This window comes from Antechinus flavipes, chromosome 1 (genome assembly GCF_016432865.1).
Source record: "Antechinus flavipes isolate AdamAnt ecotype Samford, QLD, Australia chromosome 1, AdamAnt_v2, whole genome shotgun sequence".
NCBI lineage: Eukaryota > Metazoa > Chordata > Mammalia > Dasyuromorphia > Dasyuridae > Antechinus > Antechinus flavipes.
The window spans coordinates 294500436-294515481 of NC_067398.1; the positions used below are offsets into that span (position 1 = coordinate 294500436).

The 15046-nt window shown below is 37.1% G+C and overlaps 1 protein-coding gene across 2 annotated transcripts in view; it reads right to left on the bottom strand.

Moving 5' to 3' along the window:
* The window catches only part of ABCC1 (ATP binding cassette subfamily C member 1), a 146368-nt gene that overhangs the window by 33394 nt on the left and 97928 nt on the right, over positions 1 to 15046 (bottom strand). For both annotated transcript variants that reach the window (XM_051962650.1, XM_051962643.1), the window contains 7 exons: positions 14182 to 14328; positions 13024 to 13111; positions 8877 to 8949; positions 7786 to 7912; positions 4194 to 4370; positions 2622 to 2789; positions 1740 to 1917 (listed from right to left, as the gene is read on the bottom strand). In XM_051962650.1, coding sequence (XP_051818610.1) covers positions 1740 to 1917; positions 2622 to 2789; positions 4194 to 4370; positions 7786 to 7912; positions 8877 to 8949; positions 13024 to 13111; positions 14182 to 14328 — 958 coding nt within the window. The remainder of the gene's footprint in view (positions 1 to 1739; positions 1918 to 2621; positions 2790 to 4193; positions 4371 to 7785; positions 7913 to 8876; positions 8950 to 13023; positions 13112 to 14181; positions 14329 to 15046) is intronic.

Below are 15046 nucleotides of genomic sequence, written 5' to 3' on the forward strand. Positions count from 1 at the left end.
AAATATAGATGTAATTTGTAGAGATTAAAAAGAGGACCGTTGTATATGAATATAATGAAATACTTTGAGATTGTACAAAATAATGACAGTTTCAGAGAAACCTGATATAGAAAGAAGTTAGCAGAACCAGGAAAACAATTTAGACAACCATTACAACATTATAAAGACAGACAGCTCTAATCTAAAGACAGAGAGCTCTGATTAGTGTAATGACTAGTTACAGTGCCAGATGATCAATGAGGGAAAAAAACCAAAAACTATCTACCTCCTGACAAAGAGGTGAAGCATTTAGGAGGCAGAATTAGGCGTGATATTTGCAAATGGTCAGATTTGTTTTGTTTGGCTCTGCATATCTGTTACAAGTGCTTGGATTTTGTTTTGTTTTTTCATGAGGAAGGGGCAGGTAAGAGGAAAACAAATGCTCCCTGATTAAAAAAAAGAAAGAAACAAAAACTTTTTTCAAAGGGGAAGTTTTTAAACCTCTTTTCTTGATCCTGGAATCAGCAACTATTTTAAACTGCTAAGGATAGTTTATAAGAAGCTAAGTAATTCCAAGATTACTTGCTGAGAGATCTAAGATGTGTCAGCTGGTTGCTTACAAAGGAAGAATGTGGTTTCATGTACTATCTTTAAAAAATGAAGCAATCAGATCAGTTAGCCTTTGCTACCATCTCTTGGGATGGGGGAAAAGGGGAAGGGAGGCAGTTAGGTGGCACAGTGAGTAGAGCACCAGACCTGAAATCAGAAAGACCTGAGTTCAAATCCACTCTCATAATTAATGAGCTATGTGACCCTGAGCAGATCACTTAACCCTGTTTGCCTCAGTTTTCTCATCTATAAAATAGATTGGAACAGGAAATGGAGAATCATGTCTTTGTCAAGAAAACCCTAAATGGAGTCACAAAGAATTAGACATAATTGAAATAAATGAACAACAATAATCATCCCCCTGAGACTAAAGAGACAGAGGACCACAATGTGAGCCCCAGAAAAATCTAAAGTGCAAAGATAAAACAAAACAAATTGCTACTTACTTCTCAGAATGAATACAGGGCCTGAGAATAATTGGAAATTGTGATTTAAAAGATCACAGTGTCAGTTTTGCTACTAAAATTATAGGTACTATGATAAATGAATGTTAGCATAGCAATACAAAAAGGGATGGAAAAAATATTCCCTAAACTTTAATCTTGTCTGACAGAGAGAAAAGGAAAGAAGGGGATGAGCTTTTTGGAATTAAATGTAAGGCATCAATAATAAAAGAGTAAATAATGACTCTTCCTAAAAGTCACTCTAAGTTGTCTTTCCCCTAAGATCAGACACAAAAAGACAACAGTAAACATATCCATGTCAACCCAGAGCTACCTCTTTTGCTTTGTACTGCTTCAAGAATACCAAAAGCTTCTCCATTTCTGTCTTTTACTTCTAAGTCTTAGACTCTAGACTAAAAGAAACAAGAAAATACTACTAATTCTCAGTTGTTGGCTGCCAGGACATATGTATTAAGAGAAGACCATCTAAGTCTTTTTCTGTACTGATCTGGAGGAAAGGAAAGCTTAGTGAGAACATTTCTGTATTCAAGTAGTGATAAACTCAGGCCACACTTATAAGTAAAAGTCAGAACCTAAACTAGTCCCTGACATCTCTCATATAAAGAGGCCAAATAAGCAAACAGAAGAGTCTAGAACTGGAAGAAAATAGGTACCTCAAGGTAGCATCTCTTTTCACCCTGTCCTTACCTCCATCTTCCACGTTCTGTTCAGTATTTGAATAAGTTCGGAGAAACTCTGCAAATGCTCCATCTCGATCCAGCAGCTCCTGGTATGAGCCCATCTCAGAGATCTTACCATTACTCATCACAATGATCACATCCACCTGGGACAGGTAGCTGACCCCGTGAGTTACCAATATGCGGGTCTAAAAACACAAACACAAAAATTTGACTAAACCCCATCAGACACAGACAACCATCTATTCCCACGAATATGGTTGATCATAAACTCCTTATGGCATAACAGACCAAACAAGAAAATGGCTATTAGGGTCAGTGTCTGCCAGAAGATACTCTGAAGTATAAAGCTAAGCAGGAAGGAAACTATATTTCCTTATCTTCCAGGAAGTCACTGATGATTTCTGGGCTCCAAATTCTTGGCCTACAGATCTCCCCACAGAAAAAAACTAATCTATATGACTTATTGAGGTCTTGGCATAGAAACTTGCTTCTGAGGAACTACCACCAATTTTGCTTACATTAGAAGAGAAAGCCTCCTTTAGCCAGTCAAAATGAATGAATCAATCCTTATGGTGATAAAGAACCTGAGAAATTTTATTAAACAATCTAGGGTTGGACAAAACTATCTCAGGGAGACTTACAAAGCAATGACTCAAACCAAAATGATTAAAACCACACTCAAAAAGAAATGGAAAGCTAAGAAGTCCTAAAGAGAACACATTCAAAAAAGGGGGGGGGGGCGAGGGGAGGAATGACAAATATTTCCCCTTCTCCAACTCTTACCTCCTGTCTCAGACCCACAATGCTTAAGTTCTATGGTCTATCTAAAAGCAATGGTCATTCTGTCTACATCTCTATCCTTGATTGCAAAACCCAACCTCTTTAATACCTTGTTTTTTAGCATTCCCTGAGGGCCAATCACATTTTCAAATATGTGTTTTCCCACATGGGCATCCACTGCAGAGAGGGGATCATCAAAGAGGTACACATCTGAATCACAGTAAACTGCCCGTGCCAGGCTCACTCGTTGCTTCTGACCACCAGACAGATTTACACCCTAGAAAAATAGGTTAAAAACATTTTAAGCCAAGCTGTATGAATTTCTTAAGAAAAACAGTGAGCTTGATAATAACAGAAAAAGTCAGAAGGAACCACAGACAATCAGGACAGCTACAAAATTTACATGCTGAATTTGTTATCCCAAAAAGAAAAGCAAACTATTCTTAATGGAGACTCACAGTTTCATATTCAATCCTCTTCTGTTCTACTGTGTATATGTAAATGTTCATTTTATTTGGTATTTAAGTTTAGAATTAAAATAAAAAATCTCCCTTGACCCACAAGAAAAAAGAAACACAGTGAGCCACAAGAAATTCATGAATGATAGGGAGGTTTTGAATGTACATTCATTCATCCTGATGGAAGACAACAGTAGCATGGGTGACCCCAAATTCTAGATAATCTAAAAATCATTAGTTTCATAGTGATAATAATAATAATAACTAGCATTTCTATAATGCTTTCAAGTTTATAAATGAGGAAACCAAGGCAGACAGAAATTAAGTGACTCACCCAGGATCACATACCTAATAACTGTCCAAAGCTATATTTGAATTCAGGCCTCCCTAACTCCAGGTCCAGGGCACCAAACTGCTTTATGATGTTAGTTTTGGTTTGAAGGGGCTTAGGAGAGAGAGGAAGCACCAGTAGATTTACTGTTTTGTTTTATTTAATATTAAAGCAAGTTTGCAATCCCTGAGCATGAGAGCCAGTCTGGAATTTCAACCTGCCTGGGAAAGTCTTGAGTTAGCTGTGCTGTGATTTATTTGGTCCTGAGCTCCATTTCAATAACTGAGAGTTTTAGGCACAGGTCATTCAGAGAGCCCCTGACTTCATATAAAGAATTTGACTGGTTTTCAAATCTATTAAGCAAGCTATTCACCTGACTCAAATGCTGCTACATTCCCAGTCTGTGACAGATGAGGGCTACCCCAAGGCATTGCTTAAAAAAAAATAAAAATAAAAAAAAGGCTACTGTCACCTCTTCTAAGACCAATTCCTCACACCTCTATAGCACTTTAAAGTACCTTTACATGTGTTCATTGAATCCACATAATAATCAAATGGCTGAGTGGATAAAGCAAAGGATAGATAAAAAAACCGGAGGTCTAAGGAGAATGTGATTAATCCAAGTCATCCTGTCCTTACTAAGTACTCTGCTGGGCTACTGGGCTAGGATAATTATCAATCTCATATTATAGAGGAAGGCGCCAGAGGTCAGAAATGTTAAATAGCTTATCAAAGGCCACTGGGCCAAGTAAACAGCAGAGGTGAGACTCCAAACCCACATCTTCTAACTTCCAATCCAGCTTGTTACTTTGTTGTCTCTCACAGCACTTATCCCTAGATCCTTAGGACAGAATTTCTCTCTGGAAAGGGCTAAAGCCAACATTTTACCAACCTTTTCTCCAATCTCTGTCCGATCTCCACTGGGCAAGATTTCCAAGTCTGGGAGTAATGCACAGGATTCAATCACAGCCTTGTAGAACCGCTCTTGGAGCGGTCGGCCAAATAGGACGTTTTCCCTAAGAGAAGCATTCTGGATCCAAGCCTGCTGGGGGACGTAAGCCACAGAACCCTGTATAAGGTAAGAGGGAAAGCATGAGAAAGGGAAAAGACAGGAGACAAAACACACACTATTACTATCAAACATCTGTACAGCGTTTTATTCTAAAAAAATCCTTTTACATATTTATTATCCTTTATTATAATTTTTAAAAAAATAATTATAACTTTTTATTGACAGAGTAATTTTTTACAACATTATCCCTTGCACTCACTTCTGTTCTGACTTTTCCCCTCCCTCCCTTCCTCCACCTCCCTCCCTCCACCCCCCTCCCTCCCTCCACCCCCCTCCCTCAGATAGCAAGCAGTCCTATACATGTTGAATATGTCACAGTATACGCATTTATTATCTTAATAAATATTCTAAGACAGAGGTATCAAACACAAGCTAGAAGGTTTAAATATCTCAATGTTGCCTAAATCAGATAAAATAGTTAACAAAATAAGTAAAAATACAATAGAACACAGATAATGTTGATATGCATTTTCTAAATTAACATACAGTCTGTAAGGATCTATGTCTACTGAGTTGTCAAAACATAAATGTTATAGGCACTCCCTAGGAAGTAAGTGAAACAGGTATATTTTATAGGTAAAGAAATATACATAGAGAAATAAATTAGAAATTTTTTCTAGTGTTTGAGAGGATGTTAGCAGCTATCTAGTTCAAACCACCTTTGAAAAAAAATCCTTATTATAACAGACCCAACAAGTAGTAAGCCAGTTTCTACTTGAAGATGACAATCAAGGAAAGCCCACTACCATCTTGGTATCTGAGACCTATCTCCACACTCTGGAACATCCTTTTTTTTACTGATCTGTTCTTTTGACACTTCCATTTTGGCGGGAGGGGCCCGGACCCTTTTGGATCTGCTTCTGATTTGGGGTAACTTTTACACTCCCCACCCAGGACCCTTTCAGCACCCCATTCCACCCACACTTAAGCTTCTTTTTGTGTCTTGTCTTTCTCCAACAGAATGTAAGCTCCTTGAGGGCAAAACTATTCTTTATTTTTGCATATTATATCTGTAAGTACTTAGCAAAGTGCTTGGTACAGAAAAAGCAATCAATATGTACTTGCTGCCATGCCTGGATAACAATTACAGCAAGCTTACATTTCTCCCTTTGCAACTTCTGTTTCTCCCCTTATTTAAAATGTTATTTTTCTCAAATGTTAAAACAATTTTTAAACTTTTTTTTTTTTTTTTAAGTTTTGAGTTCCAAATTTTACCCCTCCCTCCTTCACATTTTGTGACTTCTACCTGTAATTTCTACTTCTATCCTTTGAGGTCAAACAGAACAAGACTAATTCTTTTTCCACATGCAAACACAATGACTGTGTTCCCTCTGAATCTTCTAGTTTCCATTTTTATAGGATATGAACTCTTAGAAGTTCATTTACCATCTTAATTGCCTGCCTGTGGATGCTGTCTAGATAATCAATTACACCTATTAAGTAGAACTGAACATAATGCTCCATTAAAAGTCACTGGGTTTATCATATTCTTATTCCTGGAAATTTGGTTCTTGTGATGTAATCCAAGATCACATTGGCTTTTTTGGCTGCCACAGTTCATTGCTGATTCAGGCTGAGCTTGCAGTCCATCCAAATTCCTAGAGTTTTTCAGATAAAACCACTGTCTCCCATTCCTCCCCCATGAAGTGATAGACCCACAGCTGTTTCCATGGGTGAGATTTGATCTTTGCTTTCTAACTCACTAGAATATTTGCTTTGCAGATAGCTATCTCTAATATGGCCGTTTCAGGGATGAAAATTCCATTAAAACTATATTATAATTAAAATTAATCTCATGAATGCAGCCTTCATTCATTCAGAATTTAGGATAATTTGGGATAATAAACACAAGTCTTGCCAAATAAAACATCAGAAATAGTATCTTCTTTCACAAATTGCCAGTTTTATGTGCAAAGAAAAAAAAAGTCATATATTAGCAACTTTTTCAAGTCAAAGGCAGGATGTGTCTGGAATTCCAAGTAATTCATTCTTGACTATTGATGGCTTTTATGTTAATGAATTATAATGCAAAGTAGGCTGATGATAAATTGGCATTTTCCCAATTAGTTTACTTTACCTTTAACCCAAATATCTTAGTTTGAGTATGTATTTGATAAGAGAAATTAAGCAGCATTTCTTTTTTAAAAAAATACAGTTAAAGCCTTATTCATTCAGATCCTACTCCTATAATTTTAAATTTATGAGTATTCTCTCTGGGCTGGGCTGAAGTTTATTTGACATTTCATAATCAATGACATATTCGATTTGGGAATCATCATATACTCAAAGATGTAGAGCTGGATAGCACTATAGAGGTCAGAAAGTTCAAGTTCCTTATTTTTAAAACATGGAGAATGCGTCATAGAGATATCAAGTAACTTGCTTCTCTAATAGGGATGAAGAGGGCCAGCGTGTCCTGAAATGTTACAGAATGGTATAGAATAAGGAGGTAGAGATATATTTCAATCCACAGCAAAGATGTAATACCAAACAGATGATACCATGAATTCAGTGAAATAAGGAAGGTTTGCTAGAAAGCAACAAAGTTGGAAAAGAAGTAGTGATCACCCTACTTAACAGTGGAACATTTTCAAAGGATATGAGGTAACTAAGGCCCAGGCATATGGAGGTAAGGAGGGGAAGGTGACGGGGGAAGTAACAGGCTTGGGCAGTGAGGAAAAGCCAGATTTGTACTTTATTACAATGCAAATGAGTTTTACATTGCAATATAACAGCCTCTTGCAAGGTCTCAATTTGGAAATGCTTTGTAACAAGCAGTTTGAGGTATTGGATAGGTCAGCAGGGCAGCTAAATCACTACCTTTGAATTCGTATCTCCCTAACTTCAGGCCTTCTAGCTGTTCCAGAGAACATCCAAGTTCAAATCTGGCTTTGAAAAACTCACTAGCTGTGTGACCCCTGAGCAAAACACTTCATCTATCTGCCACACTTTTCTTATCTGTCAAAATAGGATAATAATAGCACTAACCTGCCAGGATTGTTGTGAGAATCAAATGAGAAAATAATTATAAGTTACTTAGCACAGGACCTGACATATAATAAGTGCTATATAAATATTATTTATTTATATAGTTACATTTATATTCATTATGCTTTATTTAATGGGTTGTGAGGACTGAATAATGTATTTGTAAAGTGCTTTGCAAACATTAAAGCTATATATATATATATATATATATATATATATAATACATATATATGCTAGCTATTACTATTATTATTTTAGTATTATTACTATCATCATCATCACCAATAATATTATCTTCATTTTCATCATCATCATCCCTATTTCTATGCTCTTCATATTCCTGGTAAGTCAGAAGGTAGCTTTCCCCAGTTTTCTTCTATGGAGTTAAACCCCTTCCCTTCTATTCTAGCTACTAAGACTATACCTTTATAGACACGTGACCTTCTATTTTGTCCATCTCAGCCAAGAGTGCAGACAGCAGGGATGACTTCCCACAGCCCACTTGGCCCAACACAGCAACCAAGGCACCTTCTGGCACAGTGAAAGTTATGCTAAAAGGAAATAAGGAGAAAAACCAGCATCTTTAGCAAACAAGACAGGCAAGGAGATGATTTAATGATCCCTCATCAGAAGGAATGAGAGAACTAAAGAAGAGAAAGGTGAAGAAACAGAAGTGAATGACTATGAGAGGAGTCCTTGCACCTTCAAAGAGAGATTTCTTTCTTTTCACTCCACTAAAGACAGAAAGCTAAAATATATTAGTAGGGAGGATGAAGATGAGATACGAGAGGTCTTCCTCATGATAAAGAGAATCAGATGTCAAAAAAAGTCTATTTCTCTGGGAATTTTTCAGAAATACCAAGCAACTATCTACCAAATCTAAATGTATTTTTAAAAATATAATTTATTTTTCTCCAATTACATGTAAAAACAATTTTTAAACATTTAATTAAAAGTTCTGAGTTCCAAATTCTATCCCTCCCTGCAATAGTAAGAAATCTGATATCATTTATATAAGTGCAGTCATGTAAAATTAAACATTTTATTTTTAGGAGACAAGAAGATGAACAAAACCCTTTAGAGCCCCTTCTGGACTTATCATTTTTAGAACCTGTTCATTTAGCTTTAACACTGAACAATGAGTCTACAGTAGGCAAGCCATTAAGAAATGGACTGACATGAAAGAAATAGGCCACCCACAGACAGACTGCCAAGGGAACAGAGGTCACTTCCCTTAACACTGTGCTGCTTAATAAAGATAAGGAACTGAAAGGGAAGAGAGCAGAAGGACAGAGAGATAGCTACAGAGAGAAAGCAATACTTGGCAGGACAATGGGAAGGTTCTTCAGAGGGATATTCTACTTTGTAGGCAATCAAAGTAGCTCAATATGTGGTGTTCCACGACAGGTCTATCCATAGATGCCTTCCAGTTGGCTAGTTTGGGGATGGTAGGGAAGGAGACATCCCCCGGAAGCAGGAAACCTCCGAGATTTTGGAATGCTTGCCCTGACTTACCCATTCAGAGTTGGAAGATCATTTCTCGACCAGGTAAATGTGGCATTTTTTACAGTGACACTGGCACCACCACCTGAAAGGCAACAGTAACAAATCAGAAGGGACCAGATGCCATCACGAGGTCTAACTTGTCGAAACTGGCTTCCTGTCTTCTCCAGCAAGCTGGGGTGGATGGAACCCAAAGAGGAACTGAAATCAGCATGATGATAGCTTTGGCAGAGGAAACCTCAATATAAGCCCTGGAAGGGAAATATAACAGAATTCTGGGATTTTCTAAAGATTTAAAGCCACACAGAAAGAATTATCCAATACTAAACAAATTCAGCAGAAGTCAAGAGAGTGTGAATTAGAGATATCTACTGCAGAGATCAACTGAGAACACAATCCCTACTCCAAACAAATGATAACTATGAGAATAATGAGGGGGGGGGGGGAGGGATAGGAGGGGAGGAAGGTAGCTAGATAAAGCACCAGACCTGGCGTCAGGAGGACCTGAGTTCAATCTTGCCACAGACACTTAACACTAGCTGTGACCCTGCGCAAGTCACTTAACCCTATATGTCTAGCAAAAAAAAAAAAAAAAAAAAAAGGAAGAAGAAGCATTTAGTCACGTTTAGATTACAGATATGAGGAAAGAAGGAACTACAAAAGTCATCTAGTTCATCCCTCTCTTTTGTTGTTGTTGCTCAGTCTTTTTCACTTGTGTCTGACTTTCTGTGACTCCATTTGAGATTTTCTTGGAAGATATAATGAAATGGTTGGCCATTTCCTTCTCCAGTTCACTTTACAGATAAGGAACCTGAAGCAAACAGGATTAAGTGACTTGCCCTGGGGTCATACAGCAAATAACTATCTGAAGTCAGCTTTGAATTCTGAGTCTGGAATTCAACCTACTGCACCTGTTATGCCACAGTTTTCTTTAACTGTCCTGACTCAGTTTCCCTGTCTCAGTTACCTTAACTGTTCTGTCTCTGACCCAGTAAAACTAAGGATTATTCGCTCTCGGGTTATAAATTAGCAAGATAAAAGAGTAGCTCTCCTGACTCTTTTATGGATTTACAATATTCCTTTAGAATATTCCAAGATAACCCACGATATCTTTACTTCTTTGTCTCCGGATTTTTTAGAGTTTTATGGCTTCCCCTCCCTGCTAAAAACTTTCCCTCCCTTTCTCTTCTTTGTCTCCAAAAAGGTATTTAAGAAGTTGGGATTCCTCCATTCATTGCTGGAGTATGGCGGCTGGCAGTTGTATGCTGGACGCTGGATTCTTTGGGTCCTCCAGCCCTGGGACCAATATGAATTCCTTGGTCCCAGTATACTTATCTCTGTCTGACTGGATAATCTGAGACGAGAGTCCTGTCCAGTCAATCTTACTCTCCCATTAATAAAATATTAAAAACTCTCTAATCTCTCTCCTGCCTCAGTTTCTCCAGCATTACACACCCACCTAGATATATTTCTCATAGTCACCTTTTTATTTTCATTCCCATCTCAATGTAAGCCTTTATGTAGTATTATCTGACAAAATGAACTTCCAGTCTAACTATTCTGTACTCCATGGAAGCGCAATCTTCATGAAGTACTGATTTCATCATGATCTTTTTTTCCTACCCAAAATTAGCAAAAGTTAATCTTCTTACCTATATCATGAAATGTGGGCTTCTCAAAAAATTGGCATTCGAGATCTTCCACAATCTGGTTCCATTCTACATTTCCAAACTTATTTCCCATGATAATTGTATATGAATTCTCTAATCCTCCACCCTCCACCATTATATATATTCATCATCTTCCCTATTCCATCAAATATTCAAACTGCCTTGCTTCAGGCCCATTCTATCTTTTCTCTCCTATTTCAGCTCCAGTTCTGAGATTCAAAATTATTTCACCCTCGCCTAATTAATGCAATTCAAAATCATCTGTCCTTCACCTAAGCTCCTATGGCCATGACTTGCTTTTGACATTAATTTTAGAATTTAACCACATTTTGTTATATTACCATTGTGTCCTAAAATAAGTCTCATCTTAATAACCACATAGTGGACAGAGTGATGAATTTGAAATAAAGGATCTGATTCCACTCCCAGTATTACCAATCTCTAACCTCTCTGTGCCTCAATTCCTCACCTACAAATAAGAATCCCTCGTGGCTCTAAATCTCTGATGCTGTGAATTAGATGATAAGAAGCTTATCCTATCCTAAAGGTCAGGAACTCTGCGTTATACTCATTTCTTGCAGACTCAGCAAAGTAATAAGCACAACCTGGATACTCAGACATCTGTTCAAAGAAGGATGGAATTTTCTATTCCATAGATAGATAGATAGATAGAGATATGTATCTCACTGGATAAATGAAAACTTACTGAAGAACTAAAAACTTAAACTTTTGCTGCCTCCAAATTGAGAACATAACAAAATGTTTTAAAAAGTCAAGAAAGACTGCTTCAATTACAAGTTCTGGCCGACAGCAGGTGATGATGATGGTGAAAGCTAGCACTTATATAATAGCAATTTAAGGCTTACAAAGCAGTTTACAAAGCTTTTCTCTTTTGATTCGCACAATAACTCTGTAAAGTAGATGCTTTTATTATTCCCATTTTGCATATGAGAAAGCCAAGTCTGACTGCATAACTTGCCCAGGACCACTGAACCTAAATACTAAGACTTTAAGGTAGGATTTGATCTGAAGTCTTCCTGATTCTGGATCCAGCACTCCAGATACTGTCACCTAGATACCTCATGAAGTTCATAATTTTAAAAAAGTATACCATCAGTTGGGGATATGCTTGTGATAGAACACTTTAAGAAATGATAAGCAAGAAGGTTTCAGAAAACCTGGGAAGACTTATATGAATTGATGCAAAGTGAAGTGAACAGAACCAGAACATTGTACACAGTAACAACAATATTGTACAATAACTAAATGTGAATGACTTTCTCAGCAATACAATGATCCAAGACAGTTCTGAGGACCTGATGAAAAATGCTATCCACCTCCAGAGAAAGAACTGATGGAAGTCTAAATGCAGATCAAAATGTTATTTTATTTTTTTATTTTTCTTGGTCTTTTTTTTGGTCTGTATTTTCTTGAATAGCATAACTAATATGAAAATATGTTTTGCATAACTACACATGTATAACTTTTATTAAATTGCTTATTTTCTCAATGATGGGGAGGGGAGAGAGAGTGGAAGAGAATTTGGAACCTAAATTTGTAAAAAAAAAAAAAAAAAAAGTTTAAAATTGCTTTTTATACGTAATTGGGAAAAATAAAGTATTAAAAATTTTTTAAATTTAAAAAGAAAAATGCCAAATGGGGGGAGGACAGATTCATTGAAGAAAATCAAAATTATGGAGCAGTTAGGTGCCTAAAATAGGTACTTTAAAAAGTTCTTAGAACCTGGAGTCCACAGATGGACTGTGGGATGGGGTTAAAGGGTAGATTTTCAGGATTACAGGGGTTAATAGATAGATTTTAAGGATTCTGAAAACTCAGTGGGAAAACAATTTTATAATTATTTCAAAAACTTGTATTTTATTTAAGGCATTTAAACACATTCTGAGAAGGGTCCATAGGCTTCACCAGTCTAGACAAAAAGATTAAAGATGCCTATAAATTATTCAAAAGAGACTCTGTGCTCTGAGATTTTTAAATACCTGAAGATAGTAAGCTTTAGCTGTAATGAGAAACCTGCCCCCATCTTCCTCAAGTTTCAACCCACACAATTTCACAGACAAATTTGACTTAAGAGGAACCAGTATCCTTCCTGTGCTATGTAAGACTTTTGTCTCTAGGCCTACAGAGAATAACTAGTAAAGAAGACTGAAACTTGAAACCATCTGCCCTGAACTGCCTCCTCTGCAGGAAGATAAAGTGGGCAGCCCTAAGCTTGTTTAGAATGTTCACACTGCAGGCATCCCTGTGGGACTGAGGAGAGGATAGAAATTCAACAAGATACTAGGAACAACACTCTTCATATCCCACTCTGCCCTTCTCCCAACCCTTGGCATTTTCCTCTGTGCTAAATAAACTGCAGGGTAGAACTAAATTACAAAGAAAGCCAGGAAAAAGAAGAGGTGTGAAGGGGGAAAGGGAGGAGTGGAAGACAGAGTGTTATGACACAGCAAGAGAAAACAAATACTCACCATCTTTGATAGGCTTTCTCTCTATGCTGTCTGGCTCCAGTTCTTCATGGGAAAGGAATACCCTGAGGCGTTTCAGGGAAACACTTGCCTAAACAGACAGCATTTATAAGTAGTAGTGGTTGTTCTTTTTAAAAAATAGCATCAGATTTAAAAGCTACTTTTAAAAAAGTATATATAACTTTATATATATATAACTTTATAACTTAATCTTTTCCTAACCCATCCACCATCCTCCTACCAAAAAGTAAGAAAGGCTGTTGACAGCTCCAAATTTCAGTCTGTCTTCTTGATACTCTCACAGGAACCCTTCAAACACTCATACATTCACTTTTGGGAACTTTTTCTCTGCCCCTCAAAAGTTTTTCAAAAGCCATATGCCCTACAATTGACTCTGACTTGTATATATATACATGGTTCCATTTAAGCTAGTGGTTCTGTTGGGTTCCCATCCAATGGTTTTGCAGCTATATTTCAGTTCTTAAAAAACCTAACATACTCAAAGACACAACATTGGGTTATGTTCACTGAGTTTTTCTGAAATTGAATTTTGCAGATAAACAGACATAAGTGAGGATGAACCCTTGTTTAAAAGTGTGGAGATGCTTCTGAAATTCTGTTTCCAAGGATCTGGGACTTCACCTATGTGGATTACCCCTCCCAACAACACAGAGGCCTTCCTTATTTATGTGGGTGAGAAAATTCAAGAATTAATGGCCAACCATGCAGTAGAGATATTATTTGAACTCAACCAGACTGGTTTGTGAATGACAGACATATTCATGTATGGGCCATCACACTATGACTAGGCTCTTCCTACCTGCCAGACCTTGTTTGCTGGCATAGACTTTGAAAAATCAGAGCTGGTTCTATATCTTGTTATGAAGGACAAAACATAAAAAGCTCAAGTTCTAAAGCTTTCTCTCTATTGTCATTTCCAAAACCCCCATATGTCAGCCTCTACCTATATAGCTAACTCTTAACATGTAGATATAAATTATGGGTACTTGGGAAGGGACTCAAGTTTCTATGTAAGTTTGATGAAGTTCTAACATATGAGTAAAAGGAGTGAACTGGGACTGTAGAGAAATACTTTTTTTAAACAATGTTTTTCTAAGAATTCCTTATCTTGGATATCATATATCCATTCTAGACTTGTACCTGTACAATGCTGCTAATGACCATTGGAAGAATATTCAGGGGAAACCGGAGAATGTTGAATAAGGCCAGAGATACAAAAGCTTTCTGAGCGTCCAGGATGTTGTTATCATCTACTGTCACATAGACTGCAAAAGTAGACAGAGCCACCTGAAATAAAAAGATAAAATTTCAGTTTTCTTTCATCAATTTCATAATCTGATTTACACTCACCAGCTGCATTTAGTGCTTCCAGACTCTATCAACGGGCATGTGGGAAAAACAATAAGAGCTTACTTTTATTTACAAAGGACCAAATACTCTGAATAAATCATCTTATTCATGAGGTTAAGTTAGTATTGTGGTAGTATACTTTTTACAAATGAGTAAACTAAGATTTAGAGAGACCGAATGATTAGGACAAGTAACTATTAAGTGATGAAGCTGGGATCTGAACGCGGGTCTTTTGACTGTCTGGAGAGACTTACATGAACTGATGATGAGTGCAGTGAGTAGAACCAAGAGAACATTGTACACAGCAACAACAAGATGAATTTGACTCTTTTCAAAAAGAGCGGTGATTCAGGCTAATTCCACTTGTGAGGGAGAGATTCATCAGTGAGAGGAGAGACATAGAAAGAGGAATGTGGGAACTAAATATGGATCACAACATAGTATTTTCATCTTTTTTGTTGTTTTTTGCTTGCTTTTTTCTTCTCTTTTTTGTCCTTTTTGATGTGATTTTCTTGTGCAGCATGATAAATGTGGAAATATGTGTTTAGTAAAATTGCCATGTTTAATATATATTGGATTACTTGATGTCTAGGGGAGTAGGGAAAGGAGGGAAAGAAGGAGGAAAATTTGGAACACAAGATTTTGCAAGGGTGAA